Source organism: Neopelma chrysocephalum, unplaced genomic scaffold (assembly GCF_003984885.1).
Source record: "Neopelma chrysocephalum unplaced genomic scaffold, ASM398488v2 Primary Assembly neopelma1_22b, whole genome shotgun sequence".
NCBI lineage: Eukaryota > Metazoa > Chordata > Aves > Passeriformes > Pipridae > Neopelma > Neopelma chrysocephalum.
This window is the reverse complement of record NW_020897690.1, coordinates 11812829-11837573: the sequence shown is the minus strand read 5'-3', so window position 1 is coordinate 11837573 and position 24745 is coordinate 11812829. Positions and strand designations below refer to the sequence as shown.

Genomic DNA, 24745 nt, shown 5'->3' with positions numbered 1-24745 from the left:
AAAATTCAGATGTAAATTCAGTGAAAATCAGGGCCCTCTTTGTGATGGCACAGCAGGCAGTTTCAGGCAAGAGGCCATGCAATTGCTAGACAGAGGACTGAGTTTTCCCATTCCCTTACTGCTCCTTGGAAAGATGCTATGGAGCTTCACAAGTGTCCTCTACAGCCCTGAAAAGCACATTTTGGGACCAACTTCATTAGTTGTGAGCCTTGACCTTTAACTCTTAGTCCTCTGTCTAGTAAGCAGCAATGTCTGAATGCAGGCAATATTTTGTATAATGGGAATATTTAACTGATTCATACTCTAATTTTTACTTGGAATTTATACTTTTTATTTTTGAGGACTACTTAGCGCATAGATTTCTGACACTTAAAAAATCAGTTGGAATTGTGTTAAAGCACAGTTTTTTTAGTTGCACGTTCTACTTACAGAAAACTGTGGTACTGTTGTAAAAGGATCGAAAAAAGGATTAGATGTATCAGCAGGGAATGTCTTTATCTTTAAAAAAGATAAAGAAAAAGATGTTACTTTCAGAGCATAAAAATGCAAAAGAAAAAAAAAAGCAGCAAAGCATTGCAACTACATATCCAACAAATCAGAGCAGTTCAGCAGTGCTTGGACTAGACCAAAAAAGACCCCTCCAAAAATGCATACAGAAACCTGATGATGAATAATCAAAGCATAAATACAAAAACTTGATAAATTAATTTTACCATGTAATTAAATCTGTTGTGCAAATACGGAGCTGATTGCATACCATATATCTTCCAATTCTGTCAACAGCCATTGGATTATTATCTGCTTCCTTCAGCCAGCATTACATTTTAAAATATGCAATATGAAGTGCAGGAGCAAATTCTGCAGTAGAGGAACTTTGGCTAAAGAACTTGTGCTTTACATATTTTAGACTTCCAAATGGTCACTTTCATTGTTGCTGCCAAAGACAAACAATCACATAAGGTGGGATTGAAAGAAAATCATATATTAAAAAATCACTGGGGACAGCTGTTTGTTTCAGGCAGCTACAAGGCCCTGTATTCAGAGGAGGGCTGTAGATAAAGGATGACCCTTGGAGGGTTTTTTGAAAAGTACATGGAGACACAGAGGCAAGAGACCAAGACATCCATCTGCCGAGAAGCATGAAAGCTCCCACGACTTGGTCCATGAGGATACAGTCTGTGGTGAGACCAGACCCTGCTGCAAGTCACTTCTGCCCTTAAAGTGGTTTCAAACATAAGCTGAAATTAAAAATGTATTAAAAGCAGCAACAATCTCCGTCCCATTTAATTGTGAATGCTGTTTCTCATGATTTTCCTCTTTAAAATGCAGACATTATTCATTCATTCAAAGGGAGGACAAAATAGCAAACAAAGGTAACAGTTTTGAACTGCATTTCACGCTTTCCCTTTGGAAAAACTACATTTTTCACCGTAAAGGTGCGTTTTTCACTTTATTATAGAAACTGCTGTGCATTTGTTTTAATGCATGTCTTCAACCATAATTTACTAACTACAGCTATACAACAGTTGTTTAATAATGAGGAAAGCTACCCTGAGGGCCCTGAGCCCCTGTAGGCCAAAGGAAAACCTGGAATTATGACATCAAATATAATTAAGTAAATGTATGGTGTTTATTTTGTAAGTAAAATAACAGAAACGTTGGCTTATATGGGTACCAAGGGAAATTAACAGCCACCTGTGGGCCAACTTCTGCAAATGTGGAATTAAGCTTAGCATTAATTGTCAGGCTTCTTATACACAAGGAGTATGGATATCAAAGATACAGTTAAGCATGTAAATAACCTTTTAAGAGAATAAAGGTATTTGTAAGTCAATGACACAGGCGCAAATGAACAAACAACTATGCGAGAGAAATTATTTTAAATCACAGTTTTCTAGGCAAACATGGTAAAGAAAACTTCACAGTCCTTTTATAGTCCTATATTCGTGTCTGTTAGCAAAGTGTATGTAAGGGTACTGTATTGCTGATTGAACCTACTCGTTGTATTGATGAAATAGCTCCTCACAAGTTTGTTATGTTATGTTATACCCAGAGCCAAATCTGTCAACAGCTGTAGCATGTCTCACTCCTTTGAGAGACAGTAAATACCCATGAGCCCAGGCTGACATTCTCAGGTTATTAAGGGTTTACAATATGATGTTACAGTACTAAGTACAAGTGTACTCAGTTACAAATAAAATCTTTGAGCCAAAGGCAAACAGGGATGGGAAGCTGGTTGCTCATGTGCACTATGAGTTTGATATTCTACAGCTGAAATCCCACTTATATTGCTGGCTAGTCTCACTAACGAAACGAAGCACAGTTACTAAATGAGGAAAGAAAAATTATGCAGAATAATACTCAAGAGTCCACAGAGGTTTGGGAGTAGAGGCGCATAACAGGAATTAGCCCTGATTGCATGCTGTGACACACAGTCATGCAGAATATTCTCTTGCAAAATCAGCACTGCAATCTGTGGATGTGCATGAGGCCAGCCTACATATCAAAACATGACAAGAAACAGTTAATCTGGTTTAGTTTTCAGTGTGAGTCCCTCTCTCAGGGAGCTGTGCTCATTTAATCTGCGGAATAAGACAATTTCGACAAATTAAAAGCTCTCTGCGTTCTAAACCCATCAATTTCCAGCCTTTTAAAGAAACTGAAATCAGAAATTAGGGAACAGAGGGGGAAAAAACATAACTGTGTTCAATTTAAGAGTGACAAACAGAAAACATCATGCTCAGCCTTTAGAATTTATTTTTTCTTCCTCTCATCCTTTTTTCCCCTCTGAGAACAGACTACTGTTACTCAAATGGCACAACAGAGTTTACTGGTTTGGCCCAGGCCTTGCTATGATTGCTGCTGCCAGCTTCCATAGGCAAGGCAGAGAGACAACATTGTTATTGCCTCCTCAACATTGGCAAGAAGTTCTTAACTATGGATGGCTTGGCTCTTCTGAGTAGGAAGTACGTACAACATCTTCATCCATACAAGAGCAAAAAAAAACCCCATACATTCAAGAACACTTTTCAGACAGATGATATGCAGGATGGGGAGACAGTAGTGTGGAAAGCACCTGTTAAGCAATTGGTTTATATGAAACTTCATTTGGAAATTTCAAAGGTCTTTTCACTCAGGAATATACTTTGGCCTAACTATCCTGCATGTCCACCATGCCAGCAGCGTGCTGACAACAGTAGCAGTTGTCAGCACCTGGGAGGCAGAAGAAAACCCTGTAATTCCCACCCCCCCACACAAGGAAAGCAGTGTCATATATGAGTCTCTTCCTGACCCTTGCACTGGGACTGAGTTTATTGCATGAAATCAAAACTCTCAGAGTAGCTCAGAAAGCAAAACAACTCCCTAACCAAAACCTAAATGTTATGCATTCCCCACACAGTACATAGCCTCTCTCCGTGTCCTAGGAGGAACACGTACCATACCTTTAAATATCTCCTAACTCACATGGCAGAAGCAGACCCTTAAATTTTCCAGGGTGCTTCCTTCTCCCTGCTGTTGCAGCATCAGTTAAAAGATACCACCTGGGAACAGAGAAAGGAAAAAGAGCAGAGCCAACTCCACCACCTGCTGAAAACCTGCAGTTCCTCCAGCTTCTGGAGACCTTCAGCAGCTTCCAGACTTTACCCTGGGATGGCAGACACAGAGGCAAAAGGAAGAGGGAAGAGGAGGTGGGCAGTTCTGTGCAGACCACCATTCTGGGCAGACTACTCTCATGAAGCTGAATTGTAGCTGCTCAGACTAGCAAAACACAGTAGCTGCTAATGTATGGACAAGAAGCTGAAGTCTGCTGTCTGCTTTGGTATGAAAGAAAACAAGTAACATCTTTGAAGTTTACAGCTGGGCACAATTCCTGTCATGGCAGATGGAGCAGCAATTGTGTCCACATGATGAGCACGTTCTGGTACAGCCAGGGCCTTCCACAGGAGCAAAAGGGGCTACAGAAATATCATGAGCAATTAGAGGTTAGAGCTGTGCTCTTAATAACAGCACAAACAGGCTTTTAAGTATAAAACTTGATTGCAAGCACACTTGCTCTCTCTGCAGGAGTGAAAACAGTCTTGCAGCCAAAGTCACAACCATAAAACAACCTTTAAGGCAGGTCCCGTAAGTAACTGTCAGGTTGCAGAGGCATGGCACGAAAGGGTAGTGAAGGCGTTTGGTGTTCCAGCAGCATCTCACATGCCGAGGGCTTGTTTCACAACCTCAAATGCCCTTTGCTTGAAAGGTCAGGGTGCATTACCATAGCAGAACTACTTTGGACAAGTAGCTCCTTGTCTGGAATATTTAGCTTGGCAAGGTGAAAATTTACTGAGCTTAAAAAAACAGTTGATTCTTAACAAAAAGAAAGAAAGAAAAAATGAAAAGAATAATACAAAAAGGATCAGAGTAGTCTCAGGGAAAATATAGTGGTCAAGTAATCTTCAAGGAGCAAAATCTGAAAACCAGTCAAATGTAACAGTCACATCGATTTTGTGGGAAAATGAGTGAAATTTTATTTCTCTGTGGATGATTTACTGCTAGTACTCAGATTCTTGTTGCATTATTAGCTGTCCATTGGGGTAACATATTTTGGAGACATCTTTGCCACAAAGAATTAACAGCACTGATTTTTCTTGATATTTATACTGCAAGGAAGAATGAAGAAGAGTGAAGGGAGAAAAAGGACAAAAGGGCAAGAACCTTCCCCTTTTCTTTGCATTTGTGCAAAGAGTTCTTCTGGGTAGAATTTAAAATCTCAGGAAAAACAAATGCTTTCCTGAAACACCTTGTAGATGAGTTAGGAGAAAAAACTGTAACTTTCTCATAAAAGCAAAAGGAAATGGAGGCAGACAAAGAAAGAGTACTTTTGTCATGTTAATGATATAAAATCAGCTACTTTGGTATCTCTATCAGAAGGGAATATTACAAATGTCCTTGCTGTGGCAAAAAAATACTACTTTTGGGAGAAGTGGGCTTAATATGGATATGTTCCCTTACACTTGGAGTAGTGTATTCATGGCCCTGGCACAACTTTCTTTCCTTTCACAAAGCTCCAGTAACATTTTCTGCAGTTGACACTTCAATTCCATCTCCTGCACCTTGACTGGAGGTATTTATAACATGATGGTGAAAATGTGTGATCTCAGTGTCACTTTGTATACTGGCCAGATGGAAGACAAACTTCAGGCCAAACACTTCACTAGATTCCCGTGCATAGCAGCAAGCAGAGGCAGAGCTGCTAACACCTGAAGGGGTGTCATAATAAGACCCTCAGGATACACATACAGCCAGAGGAATATTCTGTGGTGCTTTATTTAAAAATACATGGTGTAAATTGGATACCATCACATTTATACAGCACAGAGACTTGTTTCTGCTCATCAAATTAGAAAAGGACATCAGCCGAAACTTCTGGAGTTAATTGCACTAGCATTTCCCAGTCCTGACGTTTAATATGACTTTAAAAATACCAGTTAACCATTAGGCCTGGTTTCCAAAACCAGTGTTATGATTCTGGACTCCACAATTGTTCAGTAAAGCTCCTTGCCTGCTGTCATACCATTTCAGTGTCTGAAATAAATAATGAGGCAGAAAATGTAAAACGAAAGAGTTTCTAGTATTTTTCACCATGCAATACTGCCATGGACAAAAAATGTTTTTTAAGTGGTAGCAGTTCCAGGCTCAAATGATCGAACATTTGGATCATGTCAACCTAAGTTCACGTCCTTCATATGTGGCAACATAACCGGCATGACAGGTAGTCAGGTATAATCACTGCCAGGATGCACAGGGCAAAAATCAGACCAAACCAGTGCAGTCCAGCAAACGTGCAACAGGATGGAAACTTAAATCAGCAATTCTATTGGCTAATCACTCTTGAAAAAGGCTGTGTGAACTAAATGCCTTGATGAACCACATTTGGTGCAAATCCACACACGTTGAATCACAGGCCACCTTCTTTTCAGGGCATGCAGGATTTCTTCTAGTTGTTGAAATTATATCCAGGTGTCAGTGTCAGCAGTGTTCACACACATTAAAGAGCGCACTTCAGCAGAAATGTACTATTGAAAACACCCTGAGGCACCAAAAGTGAAGTTCTGAAGAGGATGGGTTTCTGCGCAAGCTGCTAAGCCAGGGAGGGAGACACTACATGTTCAGAACCTCCCTGCCTACTGTTACTTCCTCTGAGGAACCTCCCTCATAGCTCCATCTGGTCTTAGGGTCTCCCTTGTTCATCTTGCAAAAAACTAGCAGAGACAGGAGTACAAGGAAATATTTCCAAGAACATTCATTGATTCCTAAGAAGCAACATAAGTGAATCCAACTGTTTGACTCATCTGACTTGGTGCGTGTTTCCACAGGACTGCTGTACTGTACCCCATGGGTACCACTCAATTCATTTTGGTAAACTGAGAAAACTCCCCTTTGGAAGTCACATTCATCCCATGGTATATTTGTTGAGACAAGTTCTCTTGGGGTCCCCTCAAATAGTGAACTTTCCATTCCACTGCTCACTGATGTACATCAGCCCTTCTCTGGGCCTTGCTGCAGGATAAGTCCATCTGTCCTGGAATGTGACCTGGCAGTAGACACCACGTTCTTGATGTCTCACCAGCTGCTTGTACAACAGGGCTAATACTTTACTCTCCTCCTGGTATTTTCCTCCCTCTTAGAGAGACTGTGTGGAATCTGTCCTAACATAGAGGCATTGTCAGAAGGTGGTTGCACGGTTCCTTGACTGTGCTCCAGCGACTTCTGTCTTCCAAACGGATGTCAAGGGAGTTCATGGGAGTGATGTACTAGGTTCAGCCTCTGCTAAAGCTTGGCTTTGCTGCAGTTACAGCATTTCACAGATACTTAACGCATAATAGTTTGTGGCTACAGTATAAACTATATGCTATTTACAAGCAGGTCTACCTAAATCACAGTAGTTAAGATGCCTTGGATAAAATCCTGAATCTTCATGTCAACTTTTGTACCAATTTGCAAGGGCAGCCCTACAAATTTTGTTGGTGCTAGTATCTTTTCTATGCTACCTTTGGAGATAAAATACTCTGTAGATTTTTGCTCTAGGGATTGTAATTATGGGTTGCTAGCAAAGGGATTTCAGAGGTACTGGGAGAGGATGAGGGCAATGTTAATAGTGTTATTAAATCAGTCCAGCATCTGTACAGCACATTGGAAGGAAATGTATGTCCTGGATCATTTTTACAACATAACTTTGCCATGAAAATATTTTTGAGAAGACATTCTTCAAAAAGATACAGAATAAGAACAATTCAGATGTGACAAAAACAAGACAGTGTTCATGCTCTCACAGTCTTCAGGACTTTCAGTACTCTTTCACTGATGCTGTGAAGGGGAGCAAGCTTAAGCAGAACTTCACCTCAGCATGGGCTGTCAGCCTAGTCACCATCCACTGAGGAAAATGTGGCAAGGCAAAATGATGTCACAGTCTTGGTGCGTTGGCTAAAATGCAGACTAAAGATTGCAGCGCTTGCTTGGTCTTTGTTTAAAACACAGAAATGAAGCAAAGAAAAAGCAGTAGGTATACCCACTGGATATGGTTGCTCTCCAACAGCTGCTGCACAGTAAGTTAGTTGCATTGCTAGGACAGCTAATGCAAAGTTACCTTTTTTGCCCCTTGGCCTTTACCAATAAAATCAATGGTGATCCCGTGGCAGGTGCCTAGATTGCATGCACAGCCAACAAAATCAAGTGGCATCCCTGCAGATGGAGGCTGTTGTCATAGAAGGTCACTAAAGATGGATAACATGAAGAGGAGGAAATGAGTATTGTAATTCCTGCCAGTTGAGAATGCCCCAGGTAAGCTATGTATTTCCCAATATTATTACCAGCAAGCACACTGTACATGTATTTCGTACCAGATGGAAACTCACCACTAGCCACAACTGATTATTTCTAAGAATAGACATTGACAGCTTAGCACCCAATCACCCAAGTTCGTTCGCTATGACTTATTAATACGGAGACTTCAAACCCAGGGACATTGCAACAAAGGCTGACTAATAACCACATAACATACTTGCACTTTTTAAAAACTCTCAGGATCACATTCCTCTATTGAAAAGTTATGATAGATTGACACAAACAGTGTACTGCCTGACCCTAGTTCAACACAAACAAATAGTTTGTCTCTCTACTTTAATCAATGTCTACTTGTGTAAGAGCAAAAGCTGGCTGAAGGTCCTTAAGTGTCCAGAAACTCAACTCATCACACTCTCCTTGAATGTCAGGATAGTAAGAAATATTTTGTGTTAATTTTCTGTCCTATTTTTTCTGGGCTATTGAGCTCTGCCAAAATCCCCAGGAGTTTATACAGTTCATTATTCTGAAGGAAAAGAATAGCACAGGTAGATTAAAGTCAGTGGAGCTGCAGAAAAAGTGTTACAATTACAAACGGGTGCACTATTTATATATCTATACAGAAGGACACTTGAGTGTATTTTCAACTTCAGCATGTGACTAGTCCCAGTGACTACTGCAGCCTTAATCTAGGTATGTACCTACAAATTTTGGTGACCTCTCATGAATTATGATTTCCTCAAGTTCACATAAGAGTTCACATAAGACTGCTGTGCTGTGCTACAGTTGTCTTGCTACTCTAAATTAAGCTTCTATATGAAAATAATAATTTCCCATCATAATATGTCACCCTTTCCAACATGCATCAAGGAAGCAGAGCATTGCTTCTCTAAGTGTAATGGATACAAAACTATTTGATCCTATCAATAAGAACAACTCAAGTAGAAACTGAAAGTCTATAAGGAACAATGTTTTGCTTGGTTTAAGATTCGTGCATGAATAAATCCAATCCAATACCTAGCAAATCTTTTGTCATAAATGCTAAAAAACCCCACCCTGTTTATTCATAACCTCACACCCTTGGCTGTGGAATCATTCATATTGCCAGCCATCAAGCATTACATAAAAACAAAGGTTCTGTCTTCACTGCAAGTAAAATCTTGTTATGTTCAAATACAAGAACTCATTAGGCATATACATTTACAGATGCAAATGCCTGCATTGTAATACTTCACCAATTCAGTGCCATGAAACACATCAGATGCCTCCGTGCCTGTGGGATGTTGCCCTACAAGCCAGTCTCCCAATCTGAGACACTGTACTCAAGCATGTCCCACGGCTAAAGAGATTAGTTCCAGCCAATGGATAATCCGAATCAATTAGGGCTATTAGCACATAACTGACTCTCATCCATCCTTAATTACAGAAGAAATTTCTCCATTGGACCAAAAGCACAAGTACAGAACTCTTCCATTTGGCCCACAAATGACATCAGTTTCAATGCCAGAAGGCTGCTCTATCACTTCAGCAGAGCTCTGCTTCCCCATAATTTGTTTATCGGGCAAAGGATTCAGGGGATCCATTATTACAGACATCTCTGTGAAGGCAGCTGAAGAAGATTATAATGTTGCAGTGAACAGGAAAAGGAAAAGGGAAATGGGAGAAAGGCCAAACAACGACAGTCCTCTCCCAGGAGGTCTGCTTGTGGCACTTCTTCAGGGGAAGAAATACACTGCCTATAAAATGTCACAAGCAGTTTCTGGGTCCCAGTCAGTGACTTCCTGGCCATACCAGCAGGAGCTCACAGAGAAGCCAAACTGGGAGCTGAGGACTTCTTGTGAGGCATAGTTCCAACACCACTGCCTCCAAGACCCCTTCCCAGCATGATGTGGTGATCGAGAAGGCCAAAACGCTGTTGTCTGGCAACCTCTCCTGAAGTTTTTCTAAAATGTAAGAGGAGCAGAAACTGGTTCTGTCAGCTTCATAACTGGAGTATAATGAGGGGGCTCAGAGGAATTACTTTTAAATCTCTTTCAAAGAGCCCTGGGATAAATGAAGGCTAAGACCCAGGATATTCTTTTTTCTTGGGTAATGGGGGGTGTCAATCTGATTCATTATTGGGGTTTGGGTTTTGATTTGAATTTGGTGTTTCTTTTGCAGTACTATGCCTGCTGCTTTTTGAGGGAACTCCCTATGAGCTTGGGAACTAACTGTTCTTGGTGCAGGAACATGCTCAACTTCAGCCACACTGTAGATGTGAAGAAAAGCCTTTACCCATACTGCCTCACCACCCCTGTTCTTGGTGAGAAAGAAAAGAGAAAGCACAGTTTCTTCAACCCTTTTTCCAAACCACTAGCAGCAAGACAGGAGACATGAAGGATAAAATTGCTCTAGAGGCACACACAAACATGGGCTCTGCTGACCACAGATATTTTGAAGAGAACAAGCTTTATCTGAAGTCTGGGCAGCTCAGCCACTGATCCAAACACACGGATTCTATCTAGATGCATGCACTTGTGCTTCATGGTTATTAACTTTGACAGTTTGCTCAACTTGGATACAGCATGAGTGCCAAATTGTGCACAAATTCAGGTGGTCAGAAGCCCACTCGACTTGGCAAATGACTTCCCATCTCCAACACTGCCAACAAGGCTCTCAGCAGAGCATGTGCACATGGCTTGGTGTGCCAGGTGGCATGGACAGCTCATTCATCAAAATCCATCCTGGTAATATCTGGCACTTTTCCAGAAGAGGCCAGGTGGCATTCCACAGCATGGGAGCACTTGCAAGACTCTAGACAACCTTTTGGCAAAGAACCAAAAAATGACATTAACTCATTAAATCAGTTTCATAGAGGTTCACTCTCCTGACCTCACTGGCTGTGTCTCCTAAAGTGTAGGAGCATTTGGTCTTGGGTTGCTGAACCCAAGAAGAATGCCATACCATAAAGCAAGCCATAAATCCACATTTCTTCCATAGTGATGCATTTGTGGCCAAGTTCCACAAAAGAACTCTGAGAAGCACGCAAGAACTGTTTTCTCTTCATGAGGCTTAAAATGGATGTATAGAACATCTACCTATGTAGAAATTTTCTCCCTCAGCTCAAAACCCTTTAGCATTTTGTTTTTCAGAGGGTGATACAAGGGATAATGAACAGAAGAGGACCCTTTCTACTGAGTTCAGTGGTTTTCAGTCCATTTACCATGATAGATAATACTCCTATTTTCTTCCTTTCACGATGAAGTTACAATTTTTTTCTATGATATACATATCTGGGACAAGACATAGAAACTGTGGAATTACCATAGACATGCTTAGGTTTATGCAAACTTCAATTTCATCAGTTCTTCAGAATAACTTATTGGTTATTCTATTATTGCCAATCCTCTGAGCTATAAGAACTGTATTAGGCTCTATATAAAGTCAAAGCAAAAGATCTGTCTGGGTGTAAATCTCACAAGTCAATGATTGTGTCTCTGTTTTGGTTTTGCTTGCTAGTAGAGAGATTACAGAAAATTAAATATATATTATGTTTCAGTAGAGGATTTTCCCACAGTTGTGGGTAAAAAGCAGATGACAAATCAGTAGAGGGGCCACAAGAGAAAATCTCTGGTCACTTAGGTACCACTTGCTGTTCATGAGAAAAGATGCTCCTGCTCAGGAATTCTCATCAGAAAATGCCTATTTATTCAAACTAAATATGTTACAAAAGAGTTGGTGCTGATTTAATTTTCTCTATACTTGAAAAAGATATATTTTAAAAGCTTTCACTCAGCATTTTGTCAGAGGAGTTTTTGGTGCCTAATTTAGAAATGACATTTTGGTTGGAAATATGAGTTCATTGAAATTAATTATCAAACATTACTTGAAATTGAAACACTTCACAATTGCTAAAATGAAAAAATGTCAAACTGGCCTGATCTTTCTCTCTACCCTTCTTAATGCTCTCTGACATTTGGTTCAGAATTTTCCAAAATACAGGCTTTTGAGAGATAATGTAGAGAACCAGATTTTACTTTAATCAAAAAAGAAGAAAAATATTTACCATCAGTTCTGATTATTCAATTGAGTGGTAAATAAAAAGAAAGTTTACTTGCTCTTTTTGCTGGCTTTACAAGTTGAGTCACTCAGCCAGCCAAAAAACAGTTCGGAAAGCAGATGTTTCCATTTTCTGTTGGAGCTTGGAGGCATTCAATTGAAATTCCACAGAACAGCCAAGCAGTTAGCATCACAATTGCTATCACACTGGAAAAATGTGAATTAGAATTACACGTATATCAATTCATTAGTTGTTTGAAAAGAAAATAAACGCACAATAGCTACTCACTGGAGTCTAAATGAAATTGTCAATAATCAGTGAGGAAGAGATATTAGGAACTTCACAGCTGCTGAGACAAAAGGAATAAAGTACTTCTCAGGCCAAAGGAAAGGTGATTAATATGCCTTTATCAAAAGACTTTGAGACATAATAGCTTCATCACTATACTTGTCTCATTGAGAGCAAACATAAAAAGATATACCTAGTTTCAAACAGACTTTACCCAGAAGCTGAACATTTTTCTATCACACAGATTACTGTAGAGTGGAAAAGGAGACTCAGCCAGTACAAAAAGTTGATACTCTGCATCTGAAAAGTCCTGTCTATCTATTGTTCACTTCTATTCTTCTTAGGCAGATGTCATACCTGCTTACTGCTGCTCAGGACATGAACATGAAATACATTCACTTAAAAAGTAAAGCAAAAATCTGAAATAAAAAAGATACTGGGCAAAAGTATGATTGAACATATCAGACCTGATTTACAACAATACACAGGTTATAAAAGATTTGCTAAAAATTTGCCTTCTCAGCTTGCTGTAGGATGTAGATGCCAGTGAGTTTAAAATATGTTTGCTTTTATTTGATCCCCTTCACTTATTCTGATGTTGATTTCAAGCAAAAGAGAAAGCTGCTATTGCCATGGAATGATCACATTTTTTATGTGGAGGAAGAAGAAAGAGATCACAGGTAGTGTTTCCTTCTTTTTCTTTTTTTTTTTCCTTTTTAAGCTACAGTAATATTCATAACCCTCAAGTTTTCTGACTTTCCTAAACACTGTTGAAGTGGTGGCAATCTGTATCACTTCAGAGGCACTTAAAAAAGCTTTGGACTAAAAATTGTTAGTGCACTAATTGCACAAAAAGAGAAGCACACAGGCAGTCTTGCACTGCCCTGTCTGTGGTATTTGGCAGTTTCAGATGCTCTTCATCATCACGGAGTAGACTCCTTAGGACCTTGCCCATTAGCTGGCCTCAAGTCACTGTTACTGAAGTTAAGCTCATCCTAGACTCCCTCCCAGAAACTGATCAACATTTATTTTAAAGTAACTTCAACAGCCACAGTACTTCCCTTTGGAGTACTACTCCAGAAACTACACTGCTTGCAAATGTACTTTATCACTCCCACGGTCCTCAGGAGAACTTTATGTTAAAGTTTCATAGATGATTTGACCTAAAGCTAAGAAATTTTTTTTGTTAGTGTTCAGCTGGATCACTGATCCAGCTCCTGCCACAGGAGCTATCCCATGAAGGAAGCTGGGATAGATTAAAACATCCAGCACCCATCTACAGAAAGACCTATGTGTGCAGCTGTGAATCACAACCTCAATCCTCCAGCTTCATAGGCAAGTCTGTAAGTGGGCATTGAACTGTCATCGTACAGGCACAGCAAACATCCCACCACTGTGCAACAGTCTCACAGACAATAGTTACAGAGAATTTTTCCGATTCTATCTCCCTGCAGGTGGTAGAAAATCCTCCAGTTTCCTGGTGCAAACGTCTTCTTAAATGAGGTCACACCATGTGGCAGGCCTGCTATGGAGTCCAGCCAAAGTTTTAAGCTCCAGGACCAGCTCTGCTTGCATGATCTGGCAGAAACCAGATTTAAGGATAGGCATTTGCTTATTTTATAATTTCTACAAGCATGAAGCAGGCACACAGAATGTCAGAGGATGGTTAGGACACTGTATTAAAAAGTACAGAAAATGACAAAAATAATTGCATGTGGCAGAATTTATCACCTTTCCAGGGAAAAGCTTATGCCCTCTTGATCCAAACTACCTTCTGACGTTGCACCTTACCTTCATCTCAAGTTTTAGAAAATGTTAGCCAGTGGACTGTTGATTATTTGAAAGCAGTGAATTAGTTGATACATGCCTGAACCTTTTTCCACTTAACACCTTTCCCTCTTTTCGGTACCTCTTCTTGGTCATGTACATATCATATTCAATTTATCACGGTGTCCACAGGTGCAAAGTCAGCAATGGATTTCACTTTGTGGATCTTTTTATTTTTTTTGAGAATTCACTTTCAATTAGTTAAAGAAATAGAGAAGTGTTGAATCATCTGTCATACATCTACAGAGTGCACTGAGTTGTTCTTCTGCTCGGAATACAGATAATGGGGAAAAACATATTCAGCCAATGAATTTAAATCACTTAAACCAGAGGAAAAATAAAAAAGTAAATCTAGATGTTTACAGTTCATCTTTTAGCATTCTCTCATTTTGTTTCTTCACTGACTGCTTCTGTAATGGATGAATGTGAGTGAATCCCCAAATAACAAACTAGCGGTCAAAGAGCTTTACACTTTTAGTAAATTTTAAACTAAGATTCAAAAGGCAGTCTCTGAGCCTGACACTCTTTCATGTTATCTTTCATGTTAGTAATTCAACAGACTGCTTCTGAGACTGGCATCCACCAATAAAGTCCTGTACTCAAACATGTAGAGCTACATATTAGTTGCAAGTCCAATTTATATTGCTTTATATATTCACCCATTAATTTGGTTGCCCGAATCCCATGATTGCTTTTAAATGTGCTAAGTTCCTCTCTAGTTGCTAACATGCTTTATATAACCTAACTGATGTTCAGGTAATCTGCATTTGCTGGAATCAGGCTGTGTGTTCCCAGGAGCCTTGCACTGCATGGACCACTGAGCACTTTCTGCAAATCCCCAGTCAAACTGAGACTCGTGCTCAATTTGACCGGACGTTACAGTGCACCCCTTCACATCGTGTTCTCATCCAGCTGATGCCCTTTTCTGGGAGCAGAAAAAAATGGTCCTTTGCAATATGAGTAAATTTAGAGTACTCCTTGAGTTGACATGGAACTAGATTTATGGCCTGTTGCTGTAAGTTTTTTGTATTGACGTTCTTTGCTTTAGCAATTGCTGTACTTTGCTTTTTCTTAGTTTAATATGGAGTTAAAGGGCATGAACTTGAAATGGGGAATAAGTGTGCATTTGACATGTTGCTTACTGCTTTTGCTTCTTATTTATATGTGTAACAGACAAACTACTGCTTTGTGCAAATTCTTTTGCTCATAAATGTCCATTGCATGTAAGTTTGAGTGTGCAAATACTGTTAATTGAGAAGCTGACTTGGAAAATAGCATTTTTTAACATTCTTCTTTGAATCCAAGTCATATTAATCTCATACAAAGAAATCTTTTTTTTTTTGTTATGAAGATGTCAAAGTAGAAAGCTTCTAATTCTGAAATACATCACCCAGTCTTCATGAGTTTTTTGAGATCTATTTTTTTTCTGTATGCAGTTCACCATAAATAAAGCATGTATAAATTTGTCTCTGACAGAGATGTTTTAAAGACCTTGGAGGCACGAAGAGATATTCCATCTATACTTTCAGCCAATTAGATGGTAGATACATGCTAATGTTCTTATGAAATATCAGTCTTGAATTACATTATAGCCACTTTGGTTTAGAATTCAACACCAAAAGGACTCGTTATGTGGGTATTAGAGTTTGATATGTTTGCTTGTCTGCCACTGAAAAATTGCTTTGCACAGCAAGTGAAAGATCTTCAAAAGGAAGGCAAGAAATACTGATCTCATTTCCCACTCCATATTTAGCTTATTGCAACCTTGCAAAACTGTCATAAAAATTTAGCAACTAAAAATCAAATGAATTCTTTTTTAACATAATAAACGTTAAAGGGGAGTGGAATGAAAAGATTCTTTAGTCATTCCTCCCTTATCACTACCCCTTGCTCACTGTAAGTATCTACTGAGAGTTTGCAAGGATGTTTTATCACCTCAATCAAGATACAAAAACTTCTCACAATTTGCCCCTGAGATGACTGACCTGATCGCCTTCTCTTTATTTCCAAAATGGCAAACACTAATGCATCAAATTCTATACTCTTTCAGACTCAGTGAGATTGCTTTGAATTAGCAGGATTGCATTCACTAGTAATACTATTACTGAAATAGAAGTATTTGTTTCCAACTCAACCTAAATAAAAAATATCTTGTATTACACTGAAGAATATCTATTTTTCATTTTTAAACTATCGTATTGGTAATTTATACCTATTAAATCTTGTATCTCAAGCTTTTAATAGGTAAATAATTTTCTACTTTCTGTTTTCCACCAATAGATGGCAGGTGAAGATCTAGAAAATTATTCATTTGATACAGCATTGATACATCTACAGTTATATATCCAGCTGTAAATCAGTGCTCTCTGATATCTCTTCAGATGTGATCATGATTTAGTCCTAGTCTGTCCATCTTGTATTACAAATTTTAGTCCAAGTTTAGAATTAGCTCCACGTCGTATATAAAACTCTTCATTCCTATTTCTTTTGTCCTACTTCATTAGGTGAAGGCAAAGCTTGCACACACCAGCTTTCTCGCTTGGTTGAGAAGGTATTTGTCAGCACAATGTAGCAGCTGTTACAATCGTTCAGGGTCTTAAGACTGAGCTTTCTGTAATTAAACAAGAAGGCTCTGCATTCATACCCTTGTCAGAAATCACACCAATTGTAAGCTGCAACAAGAAGCTCAAGCTTTGATTTCCAGTTCCATAAAAGCTAGAAACACAGGGACGGAGTGCGGAAGGAGAGATTGGTGGAAGAAAGAGCCTACTACACTGACAAAACTTATTCCAATGAACCTCAGTAAGGATGCTCGTGATGCGATAATATAATTCTTCATATATAATGCTGCATTTTTTAATCCATTTTTTTTCTGAAACACAAAAACAGGAGGGATTGAATCTTGTTTACATACCAGCTAAAGGCATATGGTGCTAAAAGTCACAATAGAGTGGTATGAAAAGATAGGGATTTTCTTCTGCCCATGCTATAATGATTTTAAAGACAACAAGTAATGTGTTGTAGTCAATTAATTGTAGGATCTACTTGAAAAATGAATAGAAATGTGCATAAACCACACAGTTTGAGGAGTGCAGAGCACAAAAGGATACCTTTCCCTCTAGGCAATCTGCATTCGTAAATGTACATTATTTCTCCTGCAAAATCATTTCCTGAAATCAGTCTGCCTCATAATTGCCCCCCTCTTACTGGCAGTCTAAGTATTGATGACTAAGTGATCATTAGAGCTTCCCTGATTCTTGTATATATCACTGCAGCTCCTCCAGGCTGACTAAGTAGACAGATTTGACTGCTCCCATTCCTGCATGGCAGTCTGGATGATTTCTATTAATCCAATCAGTTCAGTAATCTTTACATTTTTATAAGTTAATTTGGTTTTGTGAGCTCCACTTCTAAGTGTAATTCTCAGCATGTATTAGAGTTTCCACTGTTTCACTGGCAACAGCAGCTAAACATGGATAAAACCCAAAGCCATCAAGAAGCATCAATGGTTAGACACTGAACAACAAAGATCATGCAGCTGAGTCAGTGACTATTAATCTCTCTCTACAAGTAATGCCAAAGAAAAGAAGGGAGGATGTCTGAAACATCTTCAAATTAACAGCTCTCCAGTGAACTGGGGAAGTTTGGCAGCATATATCATGACCAAAATAAATTAAAAAAGTTATTTTTAGGTGACCAATTTGGGTGTCTTAGTCTTTCTCTGCAAGAAACTCCCTAATGACATAGGAACCTGAACTTCCATCTCTATCACCTCAGGCAAATACCCAAAATAAGGCAGCATGAACGACCCCTTTAGATGCTGTACCTGTCGCTGAATGGGAAACAAATGGGTGCAATTAGCAAACAACTTCCCAAGGTCAGGTCACAGCATGCAAAACCAGCACAGTACCAGAGGCTTGACAGCAACACGATGCTAAGCTGTACATGATCTTGACTCTCAAATGACAGACTGCACATGCTATCACAACAAAATTATTAAATAATCAGGCTGGCATTTCCCCTTAGCTAGCTTTTGTTTGAAGCCTCTCCCCCTGAAGAGTAAACTTTTCATGCAAACCTCAATTGAGAGCAGTCGGTAGCCAGTGAAACTGCAGAGAAAGGTCTGTAAACAATAACTGCTCTGTAGAGAACAAGCTGACCTTTATAGATGTTAAACAAAACAAAAAGGGTTTATTGATGCTGGGCAGTACTTGCTCTTCTAAATATTAAAACCAAGCAAGTCAGTGGAAGGTTAGTTTATGAGCATACAGCATGATAAATTATGTCAGTGGAAGGTGGGCTGGGGAAGGGGAAAGCATGACTGGGTAAAATATTTAGGGCAAAAAGCCTGTATCCTCAGCTGGAAAAGGAAAAAGTGTGTAAAGTTTACTTCTCTTAAATGGAAATATTATCTAGACCAGGTCAGTTGCTAAAGTCTCCATGACTCATTTTTTAAAATTCGGATTAATACAATAATACATGGCATGTTTTTTAGAAAAAGAAATCTATTTGTAAACTCCAAAGGATAATTACAGTTTAGCCACAAACATGTTACTAACATAATAATAATGGCCAGTCTTTGCGAACGAAGATTCTGGGAAAGGTCTTTTACCTTTCAAGCCTGCGCAATGGATTTTTTAGGTGAGACACAGCATGCGCTGAACTGAGCCCACCCTTTAATCCTAAGGTTCATCTGCCGGGGCCAAGCAAGCTTGGACAATGGCAGTGAGGTCCTCAGGATGTAGGTTTGTTTAGAGTGACCTTCTCATAGATGGATGGCCTCACAGGGCTAACGGGCTCCATCTGCCCGGGGGACTGGGATTCGAACCTGGGTCGCAGCGGTGAGAGTCCCGCATGCTAACCACTAGGCCACCAGGGGTCCCTGTTACTAACATAGAGAAGGACAATCCAACCTAGACAGAATCATGGAATCACTTACATTGGAAAAGGCCCTTCAGATCATCGAGTCCATCCACTAACTCAGCACTGCCAAGTCCGCCCTTAAAATATGTCCCTCGTTGCCACATCTATAAGTCTTTTAAATACCTCCAGGGCTGTCGACTCAACCACTTCCCTGGACAGCTTGTGCCAATGCTTGCTAATCCTTTTGGTGAATAAATTGTTACTAATATGCAATCTAAACCTCCCCTGGAGCAATTTGAGGCTATTTATTCTTGTCCTGTTGCTTCTTACTTGGGAAGAGACCAATATCTACCTCACTACAACCTCCTTTCAGGTAGTTTTGATTTCAGTCTGCCTGTGTCTTTTCAACCCAAGCCAAGATTGCAGAATGCTGCACTTCTTTCTCTATATACTTTGCTCCTTTTTTATGTTCCCTTCTCACAGAAATTTAGCCAGGGGGATGGGGGCCATGGGGGAGGTGTTGTGGTGTTCAGCTTAAATACATCTCTTTCTGCCACTTTCTTGAATGGGACAGTTTCATCACTCAGCACTTCAAGAAGGTTCCAGGTAAATACTTTCATTTCTGAAGACAGTCCTCAGTCTGTGAGTGTATTTTCAGGTGCAAAAGCAGGTCCTTCCTATATGGTAGATGTAGGAGAAGTGACACAAGAGAAGTAAGCACTGTGCTCTCCTTGTAGTTGCTAGAGCTGGAACAGTTTTCCCACCCCTAGGTGCTAGGGGGTAAAGGGCCCCTTACATTTCAGTTTGCTGCAATTCAGAGACTCAAGATCTGTAGTATTAAAGTCTTGGAGTACAAAGACCATTCAGCTGACTGACCAGCTGAAGGGCAAAGATAAGAAGTGGGTCAGCAGGAACAGCGTGGGTGCCAACAGCACCCACTTCCTGTGGTGGAAGATGAAGAACATCCTTATTGAACCCACTGATGTTAGAGAGGGAGCATCAAAAGTCCTTAAGGACTTTGTCAAGAAACAATTCCACAGGCTCAAAAGTGTGTAAGAGAAAACAGTTCTGCAGGTGTCTCTATCCTAGGGTAGTGTCCATTCCCAAACTGCAGTTTACCATTGACAATCTCAGCTGTTCCCTATCTCCTGTACAGTCCCCTGCATCAAACCTGTCTTCCCATCTACAGTAGCAAGTCTCTAGGCATAGTACACCCAGTATCACCTCAACATGGTTCTGAAGCCAGTAAGACACTGGCCAGATGAATGTTCACATCCCCTTTTGCAAGCAGGGAGAGGCCTAGGAGGGATAAGCTGTCACTTCATCAAACTTGCAGAGGAAGCCACAGCTCTCATGCAATGGTAACAGGATATAAGCAGTTATTTACAGGCAAGTACAATACTGTCTCTGAAGCAAAAGGTACAACCCCACAGCACAGTTTCCAATACTGTAAACTAGGACCTAACCATGTAGTGAAAGCAATGCCCAGGATGGAAGTACCTTAATACAAAAATATTTATGCCAAAAATGTAATGCTGTCCTTGTCATGCTTTTTGTGTGCTTTAACCGTGGTTTCTAGAAGACAGCAAAAATAGCTTTGGACAGCATTAGTTATTTGCAATACAAGATGACTTGGAGGAAGTTAAGGATCATATCATGATTATTCAAGTAATCTTCTGAGAATCTGAGGTGAAAGAGTGAGATCATTGAAGTCAAGAGGTGTTTTTACGTCAGTGGGACCGGTATCTCTTCCTGGCTTTTAAGTAAAAATACAAATCTTGTACCTCTAAGAAAAGGAGTTAATACTCAACATGTTACATACTATTTTGTCTAAAATGACACAAGAGCACTCTGCTAATGAAACATGAAAGTGCAGGTACATGTCTTTGGATTGGCTATTGGGTAAGATCTAAACAAAACTGTGAGGAGAAGAAATTACTTTTCAGAGAACTCCCAAAAGCAAACCTATGATCAGATTAGGAATCTGCGTTAAAGGGACAAAGCAGGTTGTGAAACCAGTGGGGTAAGGTGTAAAGATAACCAGATAGGAGAAAGAAACAAGAAGTCATCCAACAGTAAAGAAACAAATTCAGTAAATCAGCCATAATACTTGTTGATGTGGACTGATTTTCAGAGATACTGAGCTGAGTTTGACGGAGGCTCAGGATCAATGAATATCAAGGAAACTTATTTTGTTCCTATGCACTATCTAACACACTGCATAGTATCCCATTCATTTTAGCTGCAAATTACTGAAAACTTTTACATTTGCCTGGTTGCAAACCAAAACTATTTACCATTGGTGTGGCCTCTGTGAAATCCATCAGGAGGTCACCTGGTTCCAAAGCAAATGTACTTCCAGCATCTGTGGAACTCTAAAGGCAAAAAAGAAACCCAGCATTGAAAAAAAAAATCTGTAATTTCGTTGTTTGTTTCTTGTTGTTGGGTTTTGTTTTTTTTTAATTCCTTAAAGCACAGATTGTCAAATGCATTCAAATTTCACTGTGTTTTTTAGGTACAGCTACTCAGCAAAGATAGACAACAAAATTATGCAACTTTTAAATCAAAGTAATATATCGTGATCCACTGCCTGCTACTGTTGATGAAAAACTATTGTTGATTTTAGTTGGGTCTTGGAGCAGGCTCTAAATATTTCCTTACACAATAAGATAAACATATTACTACAACTCTGTATTTAAAACTACTCCTAAATGTAGAATTACTCCATCTAAGGAAAACCTGCTACCACAACTCCCTCCTACCTTTCTTGAACACTCTCCCAGCTGACATAAGCTCATCTCTTTGCATATTACCTTGCCACCAGGCGAAACCTGTGTTTGTCCTTCTGACGTCTGTGGTGTACATGTTTTCTGTGACCCAGGAGATGCTGAAGATACAGGTGTTGATGCTGCTGCTGCTGCTGCCAGTGCTGGAGGAAGGTCATCTTCATCACTGCAGTTGATAAAAGCAGACAGATCTTCTCATTAGAAAATGTCACTGAACTTTGACCATGCTTGTGTCGGAAGAGGCACTAGTAACCTGTACGTCTGCTGTAATGCTTTGAAGCAAAGTTCCATTTACTCTTCCATCTGTAATGCAGCTACCTTTTCAAGTAAATTGGAAATTTTTTAAGCTTTAAAGATTCCTCAAAAATGGATTGGCTAGGTATCTCTCATCTGTAAATGAAATCTTATGGTTATTATGTGCAAATAGCATTTCTATGGATTATGTATATATGCATAAATGAACTGATTAAATATTACTCCAGTGTTTATTCTCTTCTATGGAGGCTGGCAGCATTGATCAGAAAGATCTGGTGAGATCCATCCATGGGACTGCTTCATTGGCTTCAGACAACACTAGCTTTGACACTCATTATGCAGCTAGTCTGTGTTACTATTTTCAAACTGTTTTTAAAGGACTTTGATTGACTCCAAAAAGGATCTCTTCAGAAACATTCTTGTGAGGGTTTCTTTTTTTCTGTCCCATTTAGTCCATTTACAGAGAAAACATTTTATTTAAGATGAAGTTGCCTGCTTCCCCTAGGCTTCAGGCCATCAAACTGAACTCTTTCCATGTCATCTACTGTCACTACTAAATGAAAGCCAGTAAAGAATGTTATAGTCTCATTTACTTTTGCAGAGCCCCACTGACTACAAATCACTGGGATCAGTCAGCCCTGAGTCAGGATGTTTCCAATTGTTAATTGCAACTGCATTGAGGTAAACAGAGTCATAATTTGGTCTACAGGAGCCTTATTACTTGGGATGATGTGTGAAGAGGAAAGACTGCATCTTGACAGCTTAATGCATGGCAAGAAATAATGAGAAAAATTACTTCTGCTCATAAAACAGCACCAATTTTAACTACCAATTAGGTAGTCACAGTGCACAGAAGCCTGCTATACCAGCTTGACAAACAATTCCAGAACAAAACTGTATTTGATTTAGTGCTACTTGAAGGCAGCATGCCTGGACAAAACAAAAAACTTCAAAACTGCGCGACATACAGGTTACACAACCTCATGGTGGGTTATTTAGCAATGTTTTTTATTATGATATAAAGTTTTGATGATTAATGTTATCTTTTCCAAGCCTCATTTTTTATTTCTTCTGGGTAAGGACAGAATTCAGCATGCACAGTACATAGGCTTTATAATGGAAAGAAAATGCAAAATCTTTTAGACCTGTTGAATAGACATTTTATTAATGTAACAAGCCCAGAGTTGGGCTGTTGACCTAGTTAATCTCTCTTTCAGAAACATGTAGCTGACATTTTCTCAGTCCTTGCTCCCCACTCTCAGCAAGAATACACTGGCACACTCCCCATCCTTGCTGGGTAAAGCTGCTCTGGTGTATACAAGGACGCGGTAAATTAAGTGTTAGGGTCAACTCATCAGTCATCAAGCTATTAGCACACTACTGTAAAACTGAGAATTGGCCTTCACTGTACTCTTCACAATACTCCTTTGCTATTTCTTTGCATTTCCCGTATTTGCATTGCAGACACAAGATAATTTAAATTGAATAGAATTTGGGTCTACAAAAAGAAAAAAAACATAACCTGAATTTTTAACTAGGGAGTCTTTGGCCCTACACATGGCCACAGTGTAGGTGACACCTGTGGCTAGATGTATTTATGTGCTGTTCCTCATGTTTAACACCGGACAACTGAAAATCTGCATGGGAGCAAGACATGTTTAAAACTGGTTCCTCAAAAACTCATCAAAAATTCATTGTGCATTCCTACATGTCAGTCTCAGTCTCCTGGACAAACATCAATTTGGCTAATAGCTCATTTTCCTCCTAGTTTCAATTTGATTCATTCTTCTGTTCTTCTCCTAAATAATTTTTCAGTTTTGGCGATGCAGATTATTAAAAAGCCAGTGTTCTTAACAGTGAGACAGAAAATAACTACATATTAATATTTGTTAGAATCCTTCTGGACAGAAGGAAAACTTTTGCTAACGTTGCTATATATCTACTGACATTAGAATGTTAAATTGCTGGAGGGACTAACAGTTGCCCTTCCATGTAGAAAGCATACATATTTTTTCTTCATTATGGCATTGGTATTCTTGTACTAATAAGTTTATGCTGACATTATCCCCTTTTCCCCCTAATTTCTGGTGGCCTTGTCTGTCTTTACATAGAAGGACTAATCAACAAACTGATTTCCACTTCTGTTCAGTACCTCACATCTCTACAGACTCTCAAATTGGATGAACTATGTCTAAATGGGAAGCCAAAGCCCTATAGATCACTCTTGCCAGGACTAAGAGACTTAGCTTTGCTGGCTGTAGCTGTAGCAGGCTCAGCAATTTCTGCAAGTGACAAATCACAGAGAGAGAGGGTGCACTTTCTGAGAGGGAAGGGCTGACAGCACTGCTTGTTCACTCAACAACTAAGGATTGTTTTCCTTATTTTGCAAATGGGGTTGTAATGAAGTCGACAGAGCAGCTTGCTGCAGCTCACACCAGATCTTTGACATTTCATGTGGTAAAAAGGTTTCTAATTCCTAACCTATAAGCTCAGGAAAAGGTGAACGGCCTGCAAAGGTGAATGGAAGGCAAAGTCATTTTGTATTAAAAGCTTGAAGATTCTCAGTGATGAAAGGAATGGTATCGGTATAAGATCATTATCATGTAATTGCACTCATGCCTTTCAGAAGCCATAGCTAGAGCAATAATTAGCATCCCCTTTCATTTTCAGCTGTAGTAGGCAAAACCACAAAGATAGTTACTCACAAACTGTACTGCCTCGTTAACTTCCTCACACGAGGAGCTTTAACCTCCTGCTTTTCTGTAGGGCCAGTTGATGGTGTAGTTTCAGGTCTCACTGGAGCTGGACTTCTAAAAATAGCAAGAAAAAAATATGTCATACAGTCTTTATTTAAACTACT

General features: G+C 39.5%; 1 protein-coding gene across 5 annotated transcripts in view; it reads right to left on the bottom strand.

Annotated features, from left to right (window-relative positions):
• Positions 1-24745, bottom strand: part of EPB41L4B (erythrocyte membrane protein band 4.1 like 4B) — a 170556-nt gene that overhangs the window by 9531 nt on the left and 136280 nt on the right. For 2 of the 5 annotated variants that reach the window (XM_027680162.1, XM_027680171.1), the window contains exons 20-23: positions 24591-24695; positions 21658-21796; positions 21142-21219; positions 430-498 (exon numbers count right to left, since the gene is read on the bottom strand). In XM_027680162.1, coding sequence (XP_027535963.1) covers positions 430-498; positions 21142-21219; positions 21658-21796; positions 24591-24695 — 391 coding nt within the window. Of the gene's footprint in view, positions 1-429; positions 499-7741; positions 7761-21141; positions 21220-21657; positions 21797-24590; positions 24696-24745 lie in introns of those variants that run through there. The other 3 variants (XM_027680199.1, XM_027680180.1, XM_027680191.1) reach the window with 3 other exon arrangements.